Source organism: Brassica napus, chromosome A9 (genome assembly GCF_020379485.1).
Source record: "Brassica napus cultivar Da-Ae chromosome A9, Da-Ae, whole genome shotgun sequence".
Lineage (NCBI taxonomy): Eukaryota > Viridiplantae > Streptophyta > Magnoliopsida > Brassicales > Brassicaceae > Brassica > Brassica napus.
In genome coordinates this window covers 1,200,673-1,221,360 of record NC_063442.1, presented here as the reverse complement: position 1 = coordinate 1,221,360, position 20,688 = coordinate 1,200,673, and the positions used below count along the sequence as shown (strand labels likewise).

The window sequence follows — 20,688 nt, the reverse complement described above, 5'->3', positions numbered from 1 at the left end:
AAGCGTATGGTAAAAAAAAAGTAATAGACGATACGACCAGAATTAATTTGACTAAGAAAATAAGACAGTGGATAATTGGTTAGGATGTAATTTTAAATTTTGTATGTAAATTTTTTGTAATATATGTATTTTCTGTAGCTATATATTTTCTTATGTCACATAAAATATTATTTTAATAAATAGAAGTTTTATAGCTATTTTTTGGATGTAGGTTTAGAATTTACTTAAAGTATTATTAGTAATTTTAAAGATTATAGATAAAAGTTAAAGATAAAAAAAGTATCTACAGCTCAACTAATTATTTGTGAGTATGGCAATTTATTACCAAAAGCAACAACTTTAAAATAATTGATGGAAATGTACCACCAGGAATTAATGCACTACGACAGTATACGTTGCTCACATTTTACTGTTTAATATAGTTTTTTTTTCGAAGATAAACAACTGCATTTTGGAGTAAAACCAACGATTAGAAACATTGGAGAATTTGTGACAAAAAAAAAAAAGAAACATTGGAGAATATACCTTCGTTCCAGACGAGATTTCTATCATCATGGTATCCATCTTAAAACACATGCACAATGCTCTAAATGTCAAAGTAAACAATTCAACATCATTATCCAAAATCATAAATTGTCACATATATTTTTATTATATGAGGTAGTTATATAACTTTTATTTAAGGAAAAAAATGAAAAATACATTTTTGTAGACTACTAATTATATTTTTATTGTTAGTTTAATCAGAAGTATATTATATGTTTAGATAAACCAATATATATTTCTCAAATGATTCATCTTTACTGTTAGTCCAAACTTTTTCTTGATGGATTATGCCACTCTGTTATATTTAATTGATGTATATATTATAAAATGAAATATTAATTAACTTATTTTTGTGGGAGTGAAAAAAAGTTCGCTAATAATGATATCATAAGGTTAATTGGTGTATATATTTGGGATATTCAAGTGGGATAGAAATACAAATTATATGATTTTAATACGTTACTTATTTCTTAATATATTTTACAAGGAACTTATACATAATCTACCATTTTATTTAAATGACACTGTAAATATCTCTTACTTACGGTTTTGTCATCTATATCTTTTTTAATGGGCTATAACAAGTAATCCTTTTATACTTTTGATTGATAATTTGCTTCGGCATTAAATATGTTCTTCGTAAACGGTTGGGGAAATACATACACATATACTTCATTAAAAAATATATAAGTATATATTCACTCTGTTTCATTAAGATATACTTTAAACAAAAAAATTATTTCATAAAATTGTATTTTTTGTGTTTTCTATGAAAAGATTATAAAATTCTAGAAAATTAATTAACTTTATTGAATTACTATTAGTTAAAAGTTATTGAAAATTGTAAAAAACAATACATTTATTATGGTAGTTTAATGTCAAACACACCTATGAGAAAAAATCAAAATAAATAAATCATCACTTTCAGCAAATTATAACAGAACTTGATGTATAGCTCGCTCTCCATTTTCTATAAAGGACGTTCAGAAAATTTTGTTTCAAGTTACATCATATTTTTAAATTTCTGTGTAAATTTTTATGTTTAATGATTTTTTTTTACTTTTTTATTTTTAATTAGTAAATCATAGTTAGTTAGATAATTAATAATGTTTTTGGTTTAAAATATATATAATTAAATATTTATGAATCTATGTATATAAATTCGTAGCGTCAAATAACAGAAAACGGAATGAATATTTCAAAAGTACTAATTTTCTGCTTTATTTTATATAAATATGACCGAAATCTTAGGACTGTATTGAAAAAAGTCAGTGATTAACGTGGGGTTTTTTCTTCCAAAACTTGTGGAATCTAATCAGTTCAGAGATAAAATAAAACTTAAAAGCAGTATCACAATCCTTGGAACAAGGAAAACAAATTCAAAATATGCACGAAAGAAAGTCATGTGGACAGGAAACTATTGTGTACAAGTCACATACAAAAAAAAGGATACGTGTCTCCAAAGACCATTTATGAAATTGTTGATTGGAGAAACGTTTTTAGAAGTATATTAGTACTAAAAAAAAGTATATTAGTACTATTCAAAGCTTTTAAAGGAAAGAAAATAAATGTAGGAGAGATCATATTTGACCGATAACGAGCTTGACTGGTAATCTGGTATTGGTGAAGATGGCATGAAGTTACACTCTCATTTTCTAAATTGCATAAATTATTAATAATATTTTTATTATATAATAACATTGACAAATTAATGCTTTCCTCTCCACAAGTTGATTAGCAAGTGTTTTCCTCTCCACAAGCTGATTATCAAGTCAATGTACCTTGACAAATTAATGTTCCCTAATTATCTTTTCCTCACCATTTAAAAATGATAAATGAAATGCTTACTTGGTCAAACTTGTTAAAAAGCCAACGGGAAATAATTATTATGTTTGTTATTTAGTAAAAAATGCATTCCTTAATTTACATTCCAAAAATTGTTTTCTTTTGTCTTTGACTATCTTTTGGGTATGAATGCGTATAACAATTTTGTTCTATATTTTCTAACGTTTGAAACTTTGAATCCGATCAAAAGTAGTCTCTCTTTCCCCCTCCCTCTGCACCAATGGCTCAGCGGCTTTTCTCTTCCTCTCATCTTTCTCATTCTTCAGCCTCAAACCGTCGTCATATCTATCTCATGAGCCGCAGTCTACTTCTCCTTGTCGCTCTCCTCCTTCTCCTCGGTGTATCATTACGCTGGTCAGCATCTCCCTTATTCATCTTTCCTAACAAAAGCTCTTCTTCTTCTTCTTATTCTTCTTTGCCCTCCAACTGGCGCGACTATTCCCTCGCTCAAGCAGCCAAGTTTGTCGCTAAGGATGGGACTGTGATCGTCTGCACCGTTAGCTATCCCTTCTTGCCTTTCTTAAACAACTGGTTGATCAGCGTTTCTAGACAGAAGCATCAAGACAAAGTCCTCGTGATCGCTGAGGATTACGCTACTTTGTACTTGATTAACGAGAAGTGGCCTGGCCATGCCGTTCTCATTCCTCCAGCGCTCGACTCTCAGACCGCACATAAGTTCGGTTCCAAGGTATGGTTTCATATTTTCGATCCAAAATTTCACTTTTACCTTGAGATATTCTCATAAAATATGTATCAGAAAATTGGGTTTTATGCATGACTTTGAGTTTTGAATACATAGTTTTCATCGTATAAGCATTTTGTAATGAATGAATTGACTACGCATTAGACCCTAAAAACCGTAATGACTTACCTTTTAAACACGTCATGATACTATAATAATAAATAATAAATAATTATTTATTTATAAAATTGTAAGAAAATTAGTAAGAAAATTCTTATTATTTATACATTATAATGTTTAATATATTATAATATTATACTATATATTTAATACATCTATGCGTATCCGATGATCAATAACAAAAGACTGGTGGACTTGTGGATGTATCATGACGTGTATCACCGCAAAAAAGTTGTTGTATTGCGATGAAACTTGTATTTCAACCAATTTTATCAATCAAGCCTTATTACAAACAAAAAAAAAAACTAATCCTATCACATCCAAATTAGGGTTTCTTCAAGTTTACATCTCGGAGGCCACGACATCTCATGCAGCTTTTGGAGCTAGGCTATAATGTGATGTACAACGATGTTGATATGGTCTGGTTGCAAGATCCGTTTCAGTACTTAGAAGGAAGCCACGACGCATACTTCACTGATGACATGACTAGAGTAAGTGCATTTAAATTCACATATCTCCTTAACATTTTCAGAGTTTTTTCTTTTATTAAATCTTTATTCTCCAAATTAATTTGGTTCCAGATTAAGCCTTTGAATCAGTCCCATGATTTACCACCTCCGGATCGTAATGGAGTGACTTATATATGTAGCTGCATGATTTTCTTGCGTCCCACCAATGGAGCAAAGCTTCTCATGAAGAAATGGATTAAGGAACTTCAAGATGGAACTAAAGCATATGAAGGAAATGATCAGCCTGCTTTTAACTGGGCACTTAACAAGACAGCTAGTCAGGTATTTTTTAATTTAATGCGTATAATATCATAAGACTCAGCAGCCTCTTGACTCTTTATCTAACTTATGAATGTTTTTGTACTAGTTCACTTGTTTGAATACATTCTTTGTGATCTTGTGTTTCTGCAGGTAGATTTATACTTGCTTTCACAGGCAGCATTTCCAACAGGAGGATTGTATTTCCAGAACGCGACATGGGTTGAAGAGACAAAGGGGAAACATGTCATAGTCCACAACAACTACATAATGGGTTACGAGAATAAGATGAAACGCTTCCACGACTTTGGTCTATGGCTAGTTGATGATCATGCTTTTGAGTCCCCCTTGGGAAAGTTAGAGTGAAATTTGAATGCCTTGTTACTTGTGAATGTTATATGGCTGATTCAAAACAGAGGTAGTAAATAAAAGAGATGTATATCTTGAGATTATTCGAATCATTATTTTTTATAACTTTTATTTATATATATGTATATTCTTCTAATTTCATGTAAATCATATATATTATTTATAAATAATATAATGAGCGCCTATCATCTTCTAGAACACTAATTTCATAGTGATTTATTTATAATGACTATTTGAAACAAGGGAAAACAATTAATTATTATGGAAATTACGAAAATAGTTGACTTCATTATTATTACATGGAAACAAAGATGGTGAAATGAAAACACACAAAATTTACCTAGATACTAGTTTATTCATATAATCAAACAACCCATGACACACAGCCACAAAAATAAGGACGTTTTGAAACATAAGTAAACAACTTGAACACAAAAGATGACGAGAAGAAAAGTATCTAGATAGTGGACTCGACCAACTTAAGTCTCTGAGAGACACAAAGCATAACAGCTTCAAGAACAATGGTGTCTTTCACAAAGTATCCGTTTGATTCATCTTTTAGCTCCTCTAGTGATATCAACTCAGCTTTCCCATAACTATCTCCACTCTCTCTCTCTCGCATAAAACTGCCAAACTGTAGTCTACGGTCCTAGTTTTCTTATATATTTCCATATCAAAATGAATCTATCTCTTACATGTTTTCTCGACATGGTTAGTGTTTTTCTGATTCAGTAGACGCAGCTTGAACTTTGCATAGATGCTAGAGAAAACTACTATTATACTATTGACTTTGTTGATCCACACCGCATTCAAGACCTATAAACTTATTATAATATCAATTCGGATTAGATAAACATGTTTTGCGGATCAAACTCAAACCATGTAACTAAGCTTAATGGTTTCAGGACAAAAAGGACTTATTGATGTTTTTCTTTTCAAGAACAGAATTTTGGATGTTTCTGCATAATTCATGTACTGTTAAAACACACACATCTAGATCGATTCAACAAGAAACTAAAACACAAGACTCTCTCCATTCATTTATTATTAGCAGAACTTCGAGCTATGTCTGTTCCTAAGAAGGTGAAGAAAGCCGTTCTACACATTGGTTCTAAGCGTATGTTTTGAGAGGAAAGATAAAATGATATGAACACACAAATACACGCAATTGAGAATTTCTGACTTTCTAAGATGTATGTTTTGCGAATATATTCTGAGATTCGTTAGTTCTGAATTTTCGTTACCCCAAGCTGTGCAGATGAGAGGCCTAACGACATGAAATGAGACATGTCTGCAGTGACACACAGTTACTATATGATCTCTTACTATATGATCTCTTACTATATTAACTATTTATGAGACTTAAGTATTGTTGACAACTTAAGTAATCTTAAACCATTTCCAGATTTAGACATTTGGGGTTCAAGATATTCGCGTTTAGTCTTTAGGGATTATATATATTTTAGGTACAGTAACAACCATGAAAACATAAATTAATTCAGATTAGCTTGAACATGATCTTTGCATAAGCAACATGTTCGATTAGTTTCACATTAGTTTTACATTATGCAGTTAGCATCCGTGATCAATCATTCAAATACCTTAAAAAATGTATTTTATCAGCAAAAAAAAAGCTATTAAAAGAAAAATACTTGTAAATAAAATTGATGATTAATTAGAAAGTTAAATGAATATAATGTGAAGATAAACAACCATCATATCTCTAACGACCATAAAAATTGACAGGACATCATGTTCGAAAATACCCACATTATGCATTTAGCTTCCGTAATCAAATCATTCAAAAACCTAAGAAAAATGTCTTTTATCAAAAACTTTTAAGAAATAAAAAAGATTTTAAAATTTTTGGAAATTAATCAGAAAGATAAATGAACACATAATATGAAGACTCTCTACTATGTTATATCAAAAATGACCACAGGACTATCATGTTCTAGATTAGTTCCACATTATGTCATTTATACTTTCATAATCAATCATTAAAAAACTTTTATCTAAATAAAAAGAAGAAAAGAAAGAGGATAAGAGATTATCACCTGAAGAAGGAAGGAGGTTGGTGATTGCGTCATCATCGGTCAAAAATGACAACAGGAGTCGGTGGATGGAATGTTTGACCGTATGGGCAGTGTGGGATTTGGCTTCCTCTCTCTCTCTCGGTTCTGATCAGCTCCGGCGATTCTTCACATATGCAGCATCTTTAAACCATAAGCGCGACCTCCTGTTTCAAGACTCCCCCAAAAAGAACATATAATCACGATTTGTTTTAGATTCATACACGAAAATGTTGATGAAAAAAAACACAAATAAAAATAAATAAAAGACAGATCTGACCGTTGGAGTCGGTTGGGTTTTGGCTTCCTCTCTCCGATGTCACCGAGCGCACGACGATTCTTCACATCATCCGCCACCTGTTACAGAGATTCCAAAGAACATATACATAAATATACCATCACAAAAAAAAAAAATATATATATATATGTAACATCACGATCTGTTCGAGATCATGCCACAAAATATTGACGAAAAGACATAAAATAAATAAAAAGAAAGACAGCGAAGAATAGATACCTCCGACTTGATCAGGCATGTTTGTTTGAATCTTGTCGCCATTATGTCTTTCTCCTACAGAGTCTTCGTTCTCCGACCGAGTCTTCTTTCTCCGACAGAGTCTTTAACTCTTGTTGGTCTTTTATTTTGCTTGTCTCTTTGCAAAGAGTTTGTAAGAAATGAGAGGAGGACGAGGTTGATGGTGAAAGAAGGCAAGAGGAGCTCTTCTTATATAGAGGAGCGTCCAACGGCTCATTTTCATTTACAACGGTCTTATTTATTCCTTCGATGTATATTCAATATTTTACGTAACGGGTTAATTACAACGGTCTTATTTTTAAAGTAATTTGTGTTCGTTCGATGTTTATTACAACGGTCTTATTTTTAAAGTAATTTGTGTTCGTTCGATGTTTATTCAGTCTTTTCACTAACGGGGTGAATTACAACGGTCCTATTTAAATAAGTAAATCATATATAACGGGTCAATATAACATAGTTTTAAGTTACAAAAAAATATAACGTAGTTTCGAGAATAAATAAATTAGGTTTATTGAGCCCAATCAAATCTTTAACAAAAGAATAAATATTATTATTATTCTTATAGTAATAAAGTCATAAATGATATTATTATTATTTGCATTGGAGACACTAGTTTGGTTTCCGTTGGCATGTAAAGTAGAGCAGAGAGAGAAGGATCACTCAGAGATGGCAATAAAAAGCTAAATTCAGAATTCTCTCGGATCTTATATTATCGAATCACAGAAAGTTTATGTATAATGTTACCTATACTCAACTAAGTGTCATTCATTGGTCAACAATTACATTTTTTTTTGTTCAGACAAATCCAGAGTCTCTAGTCCTCCAAGATTAAAATGTAGTGACTATATATATATCTAAAAAAGTCATTTCTTGACATGAACAGTTTTGTCTAAAAAAATAAATATGGTAACTATGTCGTCATGACATTGATTCTCTATGCCAATTCCTTGTAAGAACAATGAGAATATATGTATTGTGGATAATTTTGCTGTTGTGTTTTGTATAACTAAGTGGTCTTTGTGCTCTAGAGTCTCTAGTCCTCCAAGATTAAAATATAGTGACTATATATGTATTAAAAAGGTCATTTCTTGACATGAACAATTCTTTATAAGAAAATAAATATGGTAACTCTGTCGTCGTAACAATGATTCTCTATGCAAATTCCTTGTAAGAACAATGAGTTATGTATTGTGGATAATTTTGCTGTTGTGTTTTTTGTATAACTAAGTGGTCTTTGTGCTTTTTGCAATCTCTGCAAATAGCTCCAAACTATCCTTAATCATTCCTTGCATTAGCGGTTGAAGCGCCTGACCGAAAACAAAAGGCCAAAGATTTTAGACAACATTCAGTTGTGTTGATTCACTCTCTAAATCATCGAATATTGATACAATAGAATAAAGAATGCTTACTGTTGCAAATGGTACAAGTAGCAGAGGAACTTCATAAGCAAAGGTTAGCTGCAAGCAAAGCAAAACAAGAACTCAGAAAAGATGAATGAATGAGAGAATGTTGCAGAAGCAAAAGAAGAACTCTCACTTCCACTTCACATGATGAAGGTCCTTGCGGGAAAAACCGAACAGTACCCCTGTTTTAAAAAAAGACAAGACCTTCACATCAAGCTTGATTCAAGACAAGAAGTTTTAGATTCATTACAATTCAGTTTACCTGTTGGGAAGACCTTCAAGAGAAATCCAGTGTATTTTCTGGTTCGGGAGTGGCTGCACAAAAACATAAATTAAAAAAAATCATCAAAGCCGCCTAACATATACTTCTTGTAATAAAAAAAACTATAACAAAGAGTGTTGAAGCTACTTGCCTGCAAGTTCTTAGCAAGCCAAGAGTACTCTAGATTTTGACCAAAAGCTGAATACTTCAATGTCCATCGAGACAAATCAGATTTGTCCTTGAGCACCTGCATAACTAAACCACAACATCAACACTAACAACACAAAACGACGTCGTTTCAATGTTCAATAACAAACAAGAACAGGCATATGATATGACCTTTACGGATGAAATGAAAGTCATCCATCTAGGAATCGACTCTCGCTCGGAGTAGAGTCCGTAAGCAACTGATACAGGCACTTCCACCTTCTTCCTCACTCTGAAACTCAGACACAAAAAGGTTCGAAACTTTGGTTTAAATCTAAATCCTTTGGATGTGGGGGAAGATGATGAATTGCTTACTTGCATTCTTGCCACTCCATGAGAGTGTCGAACCTCCTGAACACCGAAGATTTAACAGTTGGTGAAATCAAAGGGGAGAATCTAGAAGCAAGAGGCCAAGGCTTCATCAGAGAAGAAGGTGAATATCTCGAAGTGGGTTTAGCTACAGCGCCGTTGTTGCAATGAAGCTTTCGATTGCTGAATACGGTGGAGACGGCATTAGAGTTCGTAACAGAGAAAATCGCCGTCGTCGCAGACATCTTTTGTTGGTTCGTCGTCGTGTTTTCTGTGTGGTTTATGTTTTAACGGCGAGAGAAATGGAAAGAACGTCCACCTAAGGCGCCCCCAAATTTCTCTCCCTAACCCTAACTTCCTTCGTTTTCACCTCAGCCTCCGCCTTGCCTCTCCGGCGCCTCTAGGCGTTGCGAGAGGGCTCACGATGCTCCCGTCAAGTCCACGTTCCTCTCCGTCGTGGTCCGTTGGTGATGTGTCTCAATCTCTGGTGCTTTCGTACGCGTTCTGTGGCTCTGTCTACAGTGCTGATACGAGTCCGGGGGTTCGTGTCTAGGCTCTCTGCGACTGGGTTAACAACACGAATCTTCTTTCCACTGGTGAAGGTGATTCCTCTCCTAACATAAAAATCACTTCGACGGCGAGGTTCCTAAACGTCGCCTCTTGCCATCATCGATTCAAAGGTAAATTGGGTTTGCCGCGTCTGAGAGGAGGTCCCGGGACCTCAGATCTCGATTGATGAGATGATTCTCCTTTCGAGTCGATCTAGACGTTCTGGCTATTGAGTTGATGCTCTTGTTAGCTCCTCTTCCCCCCTTTGCAGTTGACTGGCGTTTCTTGGGAGAATGGGTTTGATCTGCAGGTTTAAACGAGCATGGGAGTGGTGTTTTTGAGCTCTTCGAGATCAGGGTAAGCACCTTGCAGCTGGAGGAGGGAGTAAGACGCAGGAAGTGGTGATGCTGCCCCTTTCCATTAACCGGCTTAGAGGACGAGCGGTTAGGTTCGTTGAGCGCTATTAAGCTCCTGCGGTTTTGTGTTGTCCTGTCTGTACTGGATTTTGGGTTCAGTGTTTGCCCAGCCCGGACTAAGAGGGCGGTCCTTGAGCGGGCTTGTCTCTGTGTCTCAGAGGAAGGTATTGGTTCAGGCAGTCAGATGAAACAACTTCCAGCCAGCATCGTGTCCCTTGATCTCTGGTTTTCGGTCTCCCCATCTGCCTACATCGTTTATGTCTTTTCGCCCGACTCTTAAGTTTGTATTGATCCTTGTTGTCCTGTTCGCTCCAAGGCAGAACGGTTTCAGGCTCGATTGTCTTCTTGATTACATGTTTTTATCTTTTTTGCCGTGTAATCTAGCATAGAAGTCTACAGTTTTCTTTAACATCTTGTAAACTTCAAAGTTCATTTTGAAATGATATTTACCTTTTAGCAAAAAAAAAAAAGAAATGGAAAGAACGTGTCGTTGGAGTATGAAAGGAGGAGAAGTAGTTTGCTTCTTGTGTTTGGTTATGCCACGTGTCTTGCTTCAACAGGTTGAAATATGTTCGGTAAATAAAGATGGGCTTAATAGAATACATTAATGGGCCAACATTAATAAAGATCCTTTTCGGTCACGATCATTTTGTTCATTTCACACACATTCAAAAACTAACAAAAATAAATACGTTTATAGTATATATATAATACAAATAAAATAATAAACAAAAGCGGGGATAGCTCAGTTGGGAGAGCGTCAGACTGAAGATCTGAAGGTCGCGTGTTCGATCCACGCTCACCGCATCTTATTTTATTATTTTCTGGCTTTTGGGCCCTTCACTCCCTAATTGTAATTTTCTATTTGTAGGCCCATTGGACCATTCACTCTCAAACAGTTCCTAAGCCCAAATGTTTAGTTGACTCATTTTGGAAAGTTTGACTACAGTTTCTGTTACCACTAAAAACTTTCAACTCAAGTCGGAGCCGCCGCCGCACTAGCTAAGCAAAGCGATGGCGAAAGACAACACCCGCCGCACGTGGAACCCTCGTGCCGGTCCATATCTCGGAGAAGTCTCCTCCTTAGCTTTCCTCAACCTCCCGCAACACGTTTCCCCCATTCCTTATCTTCTCGCCGGTGAGCTAAAACACTTACTTGTTCTCTAAATTCAAATTTCAATTAGTTTTCGATGTAATTAGGGATTCGTTAATTTGAAAATTAGGATCCGGTTCGGAGATTCTGCTTTACGAATTGAGCTCCGGGGAGCTGATTCGCTCGTTCCAAGTGTTTGAGGGAGTTCGCGTCCACGGCACTGTTTGTAGCAGAAGCTTTGTTCGTTCTGGTGATAAGTATACGTATAAGCTTGTTGTGTTTGGGGAGAAGAAAGTGAAGATCTTTGCGTTGGTTTTTGAGTTAGGTTCGAGTGGTGGTGAAGTCTCTGTGGGTTTGGAAGTGGTTGAGTCTTTGCCGAGGCTTAGCAATTGGGTCTTTGACGTTTGTTTCTTGAAGGTTGGAATGAAACTCTGTTTTCCTCTGTTGGTGTTTGGTTGATTTTTTGTAGTGTGACTTGTTTCCTGATGAGAGTGGGGTTTGTTGTTGTGATGATAGGATGAGGAGGAAGAAGATAAGCTTCTAGCTATTGGGTGTAGTGATAACTCTGTGTGTGTTTGGGATGTTAAAGAGTCACGTATGGCTTTTGTGATTCATTCACCAGGTTGGTTTTAACTGTTACTTGGGTTTAAGGGTTTTGAAGACTCAAGTTATAGCTTTTGAATTTATGTACTGAAACACTTGAATGGTTTGCAGAACGGTGTCTACTTTATACAATGCGATTATGGGGCAATAGTATTTCGACGCTACGCATCGCTTCTGGCACTATTTTCAATGAGGTAGGCTAACCTTTCTTCCCGCTGGTTCTTTACTTTGCTGCCATTTGTCGATTCTGTTTTTGTTTCTGAGATGGTTTAAGTAAATGGAATCGGCTTCTTGTTGGCAGATCATTGTTTGGAGGGCTGCTGGTCTTGATGGTGACAACTTAGGCAATGGGCAATATTGTGCTTCACATATGCTTAGACTCGCTGGTCATGAGGGTTCAATATTTCGCATCGTTTGGTCTTTGGATGGATCTAGACTAGTCTCCGTCTCTGATGATCGTAGGTGAACATTTGTTTTGTGTTTTAATAAACACCTCACCTTTTCATGAGTCCTTTTGGTCTTGTGTTTAATGGAGTATTTATTTTGTCTTTTATAGTGCTAGGATATGGGAAATTGATTCGCAGGAGGTCATTGGCCCTGTGCTGTTTGGTCACAGTGTGAGGGTTTGGGACTGCTGCATCTCAGACTCTGTATGTACCTCAAATTTCTTTGACTTACTATATAGTTTTGTAACTTTGTTTGAACTTTCTGCATTCATTTAAGTATTAGGCTAAGAGATCAAAATCATAGAATGTGAATGTCAGTGCCTCTGCGGTTAGAAAACTTATCAGCCCAAAATTTTGATGAATAGAGGAACGGTCACCGTTTAACTTTAGATCATAGGTTTTTTATTGTAGGTATAAATCTGTTCATCATGATAAACGATGGATGAGCACATTAGGTTATTGAATTTGGATGTTTTTCTGTTTCAGTTGATTGTTACTGCTGGTGAGGATTGTACATGCCGTATCTGGGGCATGGATGGTACGCAGCTGGAAGTGATAAAGGAACATACGTAAGTGGTGACATGGTGTATTTGGTCGATTGCACTTTTTACTCTTTGCGTTTATGTTATTACTGATGAAGAGCCATTGTTTACCATACAGCGGAAGAGGCATATGGAGATGTTTGTATGATCCGAACTCATCCCTTCTTGTTACTGCTGGATTTGACTCCGCAATCAAAGTGCATCAATTGCATAATTGTGGGTCTGAAATCTTGTTGGATACTGTAGGAATGCATGATTCACAAGATAAGGTGGAATCTTTTTCAACCCGTCTCCCAAATTCAGTGCAGCATACTGGTCGCATGGACAGGTAATACATATGCCCTGACAAGATTTTAGAGACTGGTGACTTTGAACATGAATGGTAGTAAATCAAAGTAATGTTTAGAAATGTTGAGGTTAAGTGAATCTGTTAATTTGGATTCATGTTCCTGTTAATATAGCTATTTATGTAACTAAGGAAGAGGGCGGTTTAAAACTGTAAATGAATGTCTGGATTTTCTTGTGTATAATTTGTAAATATGATTGTTTTCCCCTTGCAGCAAGAGTGAGTATGTACGCTGTTTGCAGTTTACGCAGGAGGATACCATGTACGTGGCCACAAACCATGGTTGCTTGTACCATGCAAGATTGTTACCATCTGGAAATGTAAAGTGGACTGAGCTAGTTCGAATACCTGAAGAAGGGCCTATTATTACCATGGATGTTTTGCCTGGAGGAAAGGTACACGAGTCTTGTGCATTAGATGATTGGGTTGCTCTTGGAGATGGCAAAGGAAATATGACAATAGTTCGAGTTATTGGTGATATGTATAACCCACTTGCGGGATCAAATCAAACTTGGAAGGCTAGCCCTGAGAGACAACTTCTGGGGACCTTCTGGTGCAAATCATTAGGATATAGGTAAATATCTCGTTGATTGAAAGGATACTGGACCTATATAATGAATCATGTGGTGAGAAATATTATGAGATTACAGTTTTCAGTCTCTGGCTTCCAGGTTTGTTTGTTCTTGCAATCCTAGAGGACTATTGAAGCTGTGGAGACTATCTGATCCTTTAGCCTCTGCTGCTTCTACCGCTTATGATATCTCCCTTGTGGCCGAATTTTCGTCTTCTTTTGGAATGCGAATAATGTGTGTAGATGCATCAGCTGAAGATGAGGTAATACTCGTTGCAGTCATTGCCATGTTTCTGTGTTATATTGCTTTCCTTTTCCTCTCTACACCATATCAGCTAAATGAAGAGCTACGAACACAACTCTTGGTTATGGCAAAATACTAAAGAGATAATATTTTTTAGATATGTTGTCTATTAGATTGCATCCAAGAGTTGTGTTGTGTTTTAGCCTTGTGAAGTTTGTAATCTGTACTGACATGATTGTTGCTTGCAGGTGCTTGTGTGTGGAGATTTACGTGGCAATATTACACTCTTTCCTCTTTCAAAGGATATGCTGAACGAGGTTTCTGTTTCTCCAGAAGTGAAGATACCTTCATCTAACTATTTCAAAGCTGCCCATGGGATTTCAACTGTTTCCAGTCTTTCAGTGGTCAGATTAACTTCCAACAAAGCTGAGATATGCTCGGTATGACTAATTTATTTAGGCTTGTTATCTTCTGCTCTCGGTGCTTGCTTGGTTTATCAGGAGAAATAAATTTATGAAATATTTTCTTTCATTTTCTTGTTTGTTGATTCTTCCTTTTTTTCTAAATCTCATTTTCAGACAGGAGCAGACGGTTGCATATGCTATTTTGAATATGACAGAGAGAGGCAGGCTTTAGAGTTTATGGGTTTGAAACAACTGAAAGAGTTGAGCTTAGTCCAATCTGTTTGCCAAGGCATGCACTTTTCCAAAGACCATCCGAACAATGAATATGCCGCTGGATTTTCATCAACGGATTTTATTTTGTGGAACTTAACAACTGAAACAAAGGTCCTCCTCTGGCTTCTCGATTTATATTGACCTTTTTAGATCCTAGCTGTAATAATACTCTGAACTTCTTATGACAACAGGTTGCACAGATCTCATGCGGTGGATGGCGTCGTCCCCACTCTTTCTATCTCGGGGACATCCCTGAGATGCAAAACTGTTTTGCTTATGTGAAGGTACATCTTCTGTCTCTCAATGAAACTTGTATAGTAATGTTTGTGTCTTTGACTGATTGTAAACCTGTCTCTTTCCTAGGATGATGTCATTCATATTCATAGACACTGGGTTGGAGGAGAAAAGACCAAAGTATTTCCTCTGAATTTGCATACACAGTTTCATGGAAGAGAATTACATTCCTTATGTTTCATCTCTGCGGATACAAAAGCTGGATCTGAATCTGAAGAACGCAAAATATCTGATCGGTCTAGTTGGATTGCAACAGGGTGTGAAGATGGATCCGTGAGATTAACTAGGTGGGTAGTAGTCATAATAAATTTTAATTACGTGATGCTTGATGATATAAATGCTTTTGTCTAACTGTTTCAAAGTGTTCGGGGTTCATCTAGGTATGCATCCGAGTTTGGAAATTGGTCAACATCAGAGCTATTAGGAGAACATGTTGGAGGATCAGCAGTGAGATCAGTTTGCTGTGTATCAAACATGCACATAATTGCTTCAGACATACCAGACATTGGCGGAGAAGACTCTGTGATGGATGATAGTGAAAGCCCTTGCTTACTGATATCTGTTGGAGCCAAGCGTGTTCTAACCTCTTGGCTCCTAAGGAATGGTAGACAAAATAAGAAGGGAGAATCTTTAGTTAGTGATAACGGAGACGATAGAGCTTCATCGGATGTCTCTTCAGTGACGTTCCAATGGCTTGCTACTGACATGCCCACCAAAAGTAAAAAGATTGAGAAATCTCCGAAACTGGAAGGTGTGGAAGAAGATACTAGCGTTAACGTCACAGAATCAAGATCCAATTCGTATCAGGGGCGAGAAAACTATGAAGATGACTGGAGATACATGGCTACGACTGCTTTTCTAGTCAAATGTGTTGGTTCCAGGTTAGAGGGACAGCCTTCACTTACTTTGATTGAACCCATCGATGATAAGACGATGTTGAAATCTTGTCTCTTCATCTTTTTCAGGCTAACTATCTGTTTTATCGCCGTGGCTTGCTCTGATGCCACCCTTACACTACGAGCGCTGGTCTTGCCGCATAGATTATGGTAATCAAGTGTTTACTTGTTTGATGACTTTTATATTTACCTATGTGTTTCATTTTGATTTACTCTGCTTCTAATTTCAGGTTTGATGTTGCGTCTTTGGTTCCTCTGAAATCTCCAGTTCTGTCACTACAACACGCCATTGTGCCTCTGCATCCTCCAAATGAAGGTTTAGCCATTTACATTAATACTTTTCTCGAAATCTTCTTGTGGTTAAACTCATTATTCACTCGTGTAACATTTTTCGGCAACTTTACATGACAGGTGAGAATAATAATACATCATCTAGTGATGTTTATCTTCTCATCAGCGGAGCCACAGATGGAAGCATAGCCTTTTGGGATGTAACTACAAGTGTAGAAGCTTTTGTGAAGCAAGTATCGAGCCTCCATATCGAGAAGTTCATTGATTGTCAGAAACGACCACGAACTGGAAGAGGAAGCCAAGGTGGTAGGAAATGGAAAATGTTAGGCGCGAAGAGAACACAAGTCAGTAGCAGTGAAGCTGCAGAAGAAGATCCAGCCACGTCTTTGGAAGATCCAGCAAATGGTGTTGTTCCTCAGGAAAACGATACCAACGAAAGTGCAGACTCTCTTCCTGATACAAGCGAGATAAAGCCGTCACATGTCGTTAAGAATGCTCATCAATCTGGCGTCAACTGCCTTCATGTTTCCCGCTCGAGCTGCTCTCCAAGTCACGGCAATGGTTTGATATTCAATGTGATTAGCGGCGGTGATGATCAAGCCCTTCATTGTCTTAGCTTCAACATCCTTAGAAATAGCCCAGCCAACAAATCTGAAGCCCCAAGTTACAGTATCAGGCTCACTGACCGTGGAGGTGTTGGATCAGCTCATAGCTCTGCCATAAAAGGTACCAACAAGCTTATCTTTCACCAGTTCCCTAACGAAAATACTGATTCTTGATTTTTGATACGATGAAGGTGTGTGGATGGACGTGAAGTGGATATTCTCAACAGGACTTGATCAACGTGTGAGATGTTGGTATCTAGACAAAGATGGTAAACTGGTCGAGCACGCTCATATAGTCATAAGTGTACCAGAGCCAGAGGCGCTTGATGCTAAAGCCATTGATGAGTAAGTAAAATGCATTAACACCCTTTACCTTATTATCTATAGCCATGTTGCTCACATACCAAACATGTTATATTGAATCTGTCTGTGCAGAAACAGATACCAAATCGCTGTGGCTGGACGTGGAATCCAAATGGTTGAATTCTCCGGTTAACAGCTCGGTTCGTGTCAAAGAACTGTAATTTGTACCAACCCAATTTTGATTGCTGGTTAAGAGTAAACCGGGGTTGCTTTCTGGTTTAAAGTTTGATAAGAGATGTGTTTTTTGTCGGTCGGTGGGCTATTAAATTGTGGGATCATGGATGGATCTGAACCCAATTTGATAGTTACATTATTGCTCAAAGATCGGTAATATGGAATTGTGCCCCATGTGGGTGGGACCTTTGTGGACGAAATATCAATGTTACACATGACCTTATTCATGTTACTAATCAATTAAGTACGATTCATTAATAAATTATATTCGTCACATATTTGATTCTTTAGAAATTAATAAATAGTAGTTTTGTGATACTTGTGTGTGGCTTTTTCGACCTTTACATCCCGTCCAGATCTCAATATATAGATTTTGAATTTTGTACACATAAACGCTTTAAAATTTTCTAACTGTATTTAGCTTGTATTTTATATTCTTTTTGTAATATTCTTAGAACATCTACAATGGAATGTTCTCAACTTTGGTATTTCACAAATAAAGAAAACATATTCGATGTTTCAAATGTTTAAAACTTAACTCAAAATTATCTCAAATGAGATCTGTCATGTAATCATCATGTTTTGCTTATGTCCGTTCATTTGCTAATTTTGTGGTTGGTGACCAAATCTCTGATCATTTTTATTAATTTATTCAATAGTTCATTGGGAGGATTAACCCAATAATAATGTTCGCATATTCTTCCAAATCTGTTGGCCGAAGCAAGAAATATACTCTTAAAAGTTTGGTATGACTCAAGTATGTGATTTTAAACTAGTTTAGTTTTGATGCTAAAAATCTCTATGGCATTAGCAAAACAATGCATTGTTACATATACTATAGCCCAATTAGTTGAATTTAAATTTGTATTAACAATGGAACTCAATGCTGATCTTATTTTAAAATTTACTAACTGTCGACTGTATGGTATGGTACTATTGCGGTTAACTAAGCTGTCGGTTCCTAATTATATTAAAAACCCTTAAACTAAAACAACAAAAACATTGGGAATTTCAAAAAATACGATCTTTAAATTGGTGAAAGAACTTATTAAACTCACAACTTGAACTTGATGTTAGTTTAGATTATAGAATAATGATCCTGGACGCCAAATTAACTTATATATGTTGATTGTTTTTATCCGAACGGAGACGACATTTCAACACTGGTCAAACCTTTCTGTGTGCATGAGTTTAGCATGCAGCAAAATACAATCTACCAACTACTTTTCTCAACGTAGTTCACTTATACGACTTAGAATTTTCTACGATTTTTTGGTCATGTATCTATTTAGTAGCACTCAAAGTTGACCCTCTAAATTAGTTCAGTGATTTATAAAACAAGCTTAGCATTAACCAAAAACATAGAAAATTTGGCTTTCAAGTTCCAGCGGTACGTAAAAAATATATCACATCATCAACTAATGGAGCAATCTTACATTATAAGCACGTTTTGTTGCTTTTAAATAGAATGTAAGTTCCAGCGGTAAAAAAGTATAGCACATGATTCACATCGTCAAGTAGATAGTAATTTAAGCACGTTTTGTTGTCCTCTTAAATCAAATTCTGATATAAAAATGGTTTATACCAAGCTTTTAGTATTACTATGTATTAGTTTATTTGTTAACGTGCATGCATTTGCCACAAAGAACAATAAACAATTTAATCAAAATCATATAATTTTTCATACATATTAACACCGATATAATTTCTAACTCGTTGATATTTTAGCATTTAGAATCAAAACTAGTCTTACTCATCTCTATTTCTGCTTACACATTACTCTACCTAAAAACCTGCATAATATCTTATATATCACTAATCTGAATTCGGATGTATGGTTGGATTAATTAGCATGTAAAATTATAAATCTTGACTCATAAATTGACTCTTTAAACGATTTACGAAATTAAATCATTTCCACAACCACGTTTAAATCATGATTAGATCAAAACTTAATACCGTCTCCAATGTTTTTTTTTTTGTTTTCGTTAACAGGTTTATCATGCCTTGTGCAAATATCATTTTCTCCTAAAATACTAAATTAAAAAATTGGTAGGTACATCACCAACCACACTACAGATATGTGTGGAAACTTAGCTACCCACACGAATTCAGCTGATAAGCCGAGCCGAGCTGTTTCGAAACTTCCGAAACCTGTAGGCTGTAGCATTGGTTGGGCTACCGACACCTCCCCGTTGTTACATTTTTCAATTCTTTTTGTCCAGCTACATTAGTTAATTGAGAAATTAGATCGATTACAGACTAAAATATTACTATTACATAACTCATAATATTCCTATATATAGTATACATATTCCGGATAACTTGGTTAAAATTTATAACAAAAAAAACTTATCTATAGTTACTAAAAGAAGTCAAACTTATTTTAATTTTAAGCTATTAAATTTTATTTACTAGTTCGAAAATTAACAAATATTTCATTTTCTTCTGTAAATAATTTTTTATTGTCCAGTACTTTAAAAAATTAAAAGATGTAAGAAAATAGAGTATAAAATAAGCTCGAAAATTAAATAATTAATAAAAAAATAGCATGATTGTAAGTGAAGTAGGTCAAATATGTCACTAAACATCCATCTAAATCCAACCGTTTAATGAGAGATCTAATGGTCATCATTTTTTCTCAACAATGACACAATTTATTACAATTTCACCTACTCCTAAACTAAGTCATGATTCATGAGAGTTCCTGTCCCACTTTATTCTTGTAGTTCTGTCTTTTTTTATCCTTAATATAATAGGTATGAAATTACTTAAAATTATTTTTATAGTTGTGTGAAATAAGTTGTTTTTGGTTGTTGTACTTAATACTGATGAGCAAAGATCATAAATTATATTAAAAATATATATTGGCTAAAAAATCGCAGTATCAAAAATCTAATCAGGCTCAAATAATTAAAATAATCTGAAATATAGAAAAAATTCTTATTGTATCAACTCATATACATATTAATTGATCTGTAATTGTTTCATAAAAGTATTTACAGTTGATATTGATTGAAAACTATCATTTTAATTTAAGGTTATTTTATGTATGCTAGATTAAGATATGGAAAGTCAAATAAATGGCCATTTACTGCCTATTACTCAAACTCATGTACACAAGATTTACATTTATATCTTTATTGTGTTTCAATTATTACAGTAAGATCTGGTTGATCAATTATTACCTAAAAATATAATGCATATCAGGAGTTACCATATTGGTGAGTGTGTGAAAACACTTTAATTCCTTTGGTGATAGTGTGAAAACACTTTAATTCCACGATGACATTTTATAAATAGTCGTAGTCACATAGTACTTAGGAAATTAAATTCATATTAATTTTTTTTCCTTAACTAAAAAAAATATAATTTTAATTAGCTGAATAAGCCGAAGAAGT

At 35.2% G+C, this 20,688-nt stretch overlaps 3 protein-coding genes, 1 long non-coding RNA gene and 1 other non-coding gene across 7 annotated transcripts; 3 read left to right on the top strand and 2 right to left on the bottom strand.

Moving 5' to 3' along the window:
• Positions 1 to 1,704: 1,704 nt before the first annotated feature.
• Positions 1,705 to 4,612, top strand: LOC106430105 (UDP-D-xylose:L-fucose alpha-1,3-D-xylosyltransferase MGP4-like). The gene is made up of 4 exons (XM_013870880.3): positions 1,705 to 3,079; positions 3,583 to 3,744; positions 3,835 to 4,044; positions 4,174 to 4,612. The coding sequence occupies exons 1-4, from the start codon at positions 2,612 to 2,614 to the stop codon at positions 4,384 to 4,386; spliced, it is 1,053 nt and encodes a 350-aa protein (XP_013726334.2). The 5' UTR covers positions 1,705 to 2,611; the 3' UTR covers positions 4,387 to 4,612.
• Positions 4,613 to 4,657: 45 nt separating this feature from the next.
• LOC106430107 lies at positions 4,658 to 7,171 on the bottom strand. Of its 3 annotated transcripts, none has more exons than XR_001285901.3 (4): positions 6,979 to 7,171; positions 6,742 to 6,818; positions 6,447 to 6,628; positions 4,658 to 6,198 (listed from the first exon to the last, which is right to left on the bottom strand). It is a non-coding gene; the product is annotated as an uncharacterized LOC106430107 (long non-coding RNA). The 3 variants fall into 3 exon arrangements; XR_007316056.1 differs by having other exon boundaries at positions 4,658 to 5,680; XR_002664159.2 differs by having other exon boundaries at positions 4,658 to 6,628.
• An 870-nt stretch (positions 7,172 to 8,041) lies between these two features.
• Positions 8,042 to 9,501, bottom strand: LOC106430108. Its single transcript, XM_013870881.3, has 7 exons — positions 9,184 to 9,501; positions 9,001 to 9,100; positions 8,813 to 8,908; positions 8,662 to 8,714; positions 8,533 to 8,581; positions 8,406 to 8,453; positions 8,042 to 8,303 (listed from the first exon to the last, which is right to left on the bottom strand). Exons 1-7 carry the CDS (start codon positions 9,420 to 9,422, stop codon positions 8,220 to 8,222), a joined length of 669 nt encoding a protein of 222 aa, XP_013726335.2. The 5' UTR covers positions 9,423 to 9,501; the 3' UTR covers positions 8,042 to 8,219.
• Positions 9,502 to 10,876: 1,375 nt separating this feature from the next.
• TRNAF-GAA lies at positions 10,877 to 10,949 on the top strand. Its single transcript has one exon. It is a non-coding gene; the product is annotated as a tRNA-Phe (tRNA).
• Positions 10,950 to 11,074: 125 nt separating this feature from the next.
• On the top strand, positions 11,075 to 17,563 carry LOC106426669. The gene is made up of 20 exons (XM_013867391.3): positions 11,075 to 11,280; positions 11,366 to 11,652; positions 11,752 to 11,857; positions 11,950 to 12,032; positions 12,140 to 12,300; positions 12,395 to 12,488; positions 12,771 to 12,853; positions 12,945 to 13,154; positions 13,387 to 13,746; positions 13,844 to 14,006; positions 14,236 to 14,427; positions 14,566 to 14,775; positions 14,856 to 14,948; positions 15,028 to 15,245; positions 15,339 to 15,839; positions 15,924 to 16,004; positions 16,085 to 16,170; positions 16,266 to 16,871; positions 16,942 to 17,095; positions 17,186 to 17,563. The coding sequence occupies exons 1-20, from the start codon at positions 11,157 to 11,159 to the stop codon at positions 17,244 to 17,246; spliced, it is 3,873 nt and encodes a 1,290-aa protein (XP_013722845.2). The 5' UTR covers positions 11,075 to 11,156; the 3' UTR covers positions 17,247 to 17,563.
• The last annotated feature ends 3,125 nt before the right edge of the window (positions 17,564 to 20,688 follow it).

Bases quoted from the DNA above. Each gene is read 5' to 3' on its own strand.
- LOC106430105 (XM_013870880.3), top strand. From the start codon at position 2,612: ATGGCTCAGCGGCTTTTCTCTTCCTCTCATCTTTCTCATTCTTCAGCC. The intron at 3,745-3,834 runs GTAAGTGCATTT...ATTTGGTTCCAG, and splicing joins TCACTGATGACATGACTAGA to ATTAAGCCTTTGAATCAGTC. The intron at 4,045-4,173 runs GTATTTTTTAAT...GTGTTTCTGCAG, and splicing joins TTAACAAGACAGCTAGTCAG to GTAGATTTATACTTGCTTTC.
- LOC106426669 (XM_013867391.3), top strand. From the start codon at position 11,157: ATGGCGAAAGACAACACCCGCCGCACGTGGAACCCTCGTGCCGGTCCA. The intron at 11,281-11,365 runs GTGAGCTAAAAC...TTTGAAAATTAG, and splicing joins CATTCCTTATCTTCTCGCCG to GATCCGGTTCGGAGATTCTG. The intron at 14,007-14,235 runs GTAATACTCGTT...TGTTGCTTGCAG, and splicing joins ATGCATCAGCTGAAGATGAG to GTGCTTGTGTGTGGAGATTT.
- LOC106430108 (XM_013870881.3), bottom strand. From the start codon at position 9,422: ATGTCTGCGACGACGGCGATTTTCTCTGTTACGAACTCTAATGCCGTC. The intron at 8,715-8,812 runs GCAAGTAGCTTC...GTTTTTGTGCAG, and splicing joins GGCTTGCTAAGAACTTGCAG to CCACTCCCGAACCAGAAAAT. The intron at 8,304-8,405 runs GTAAGCATTCTT...GTTTTCGGTCAG, and splicing joins TACTTGTACCATTTGCAACA to GCGCTTCAACCGCTAATGCA.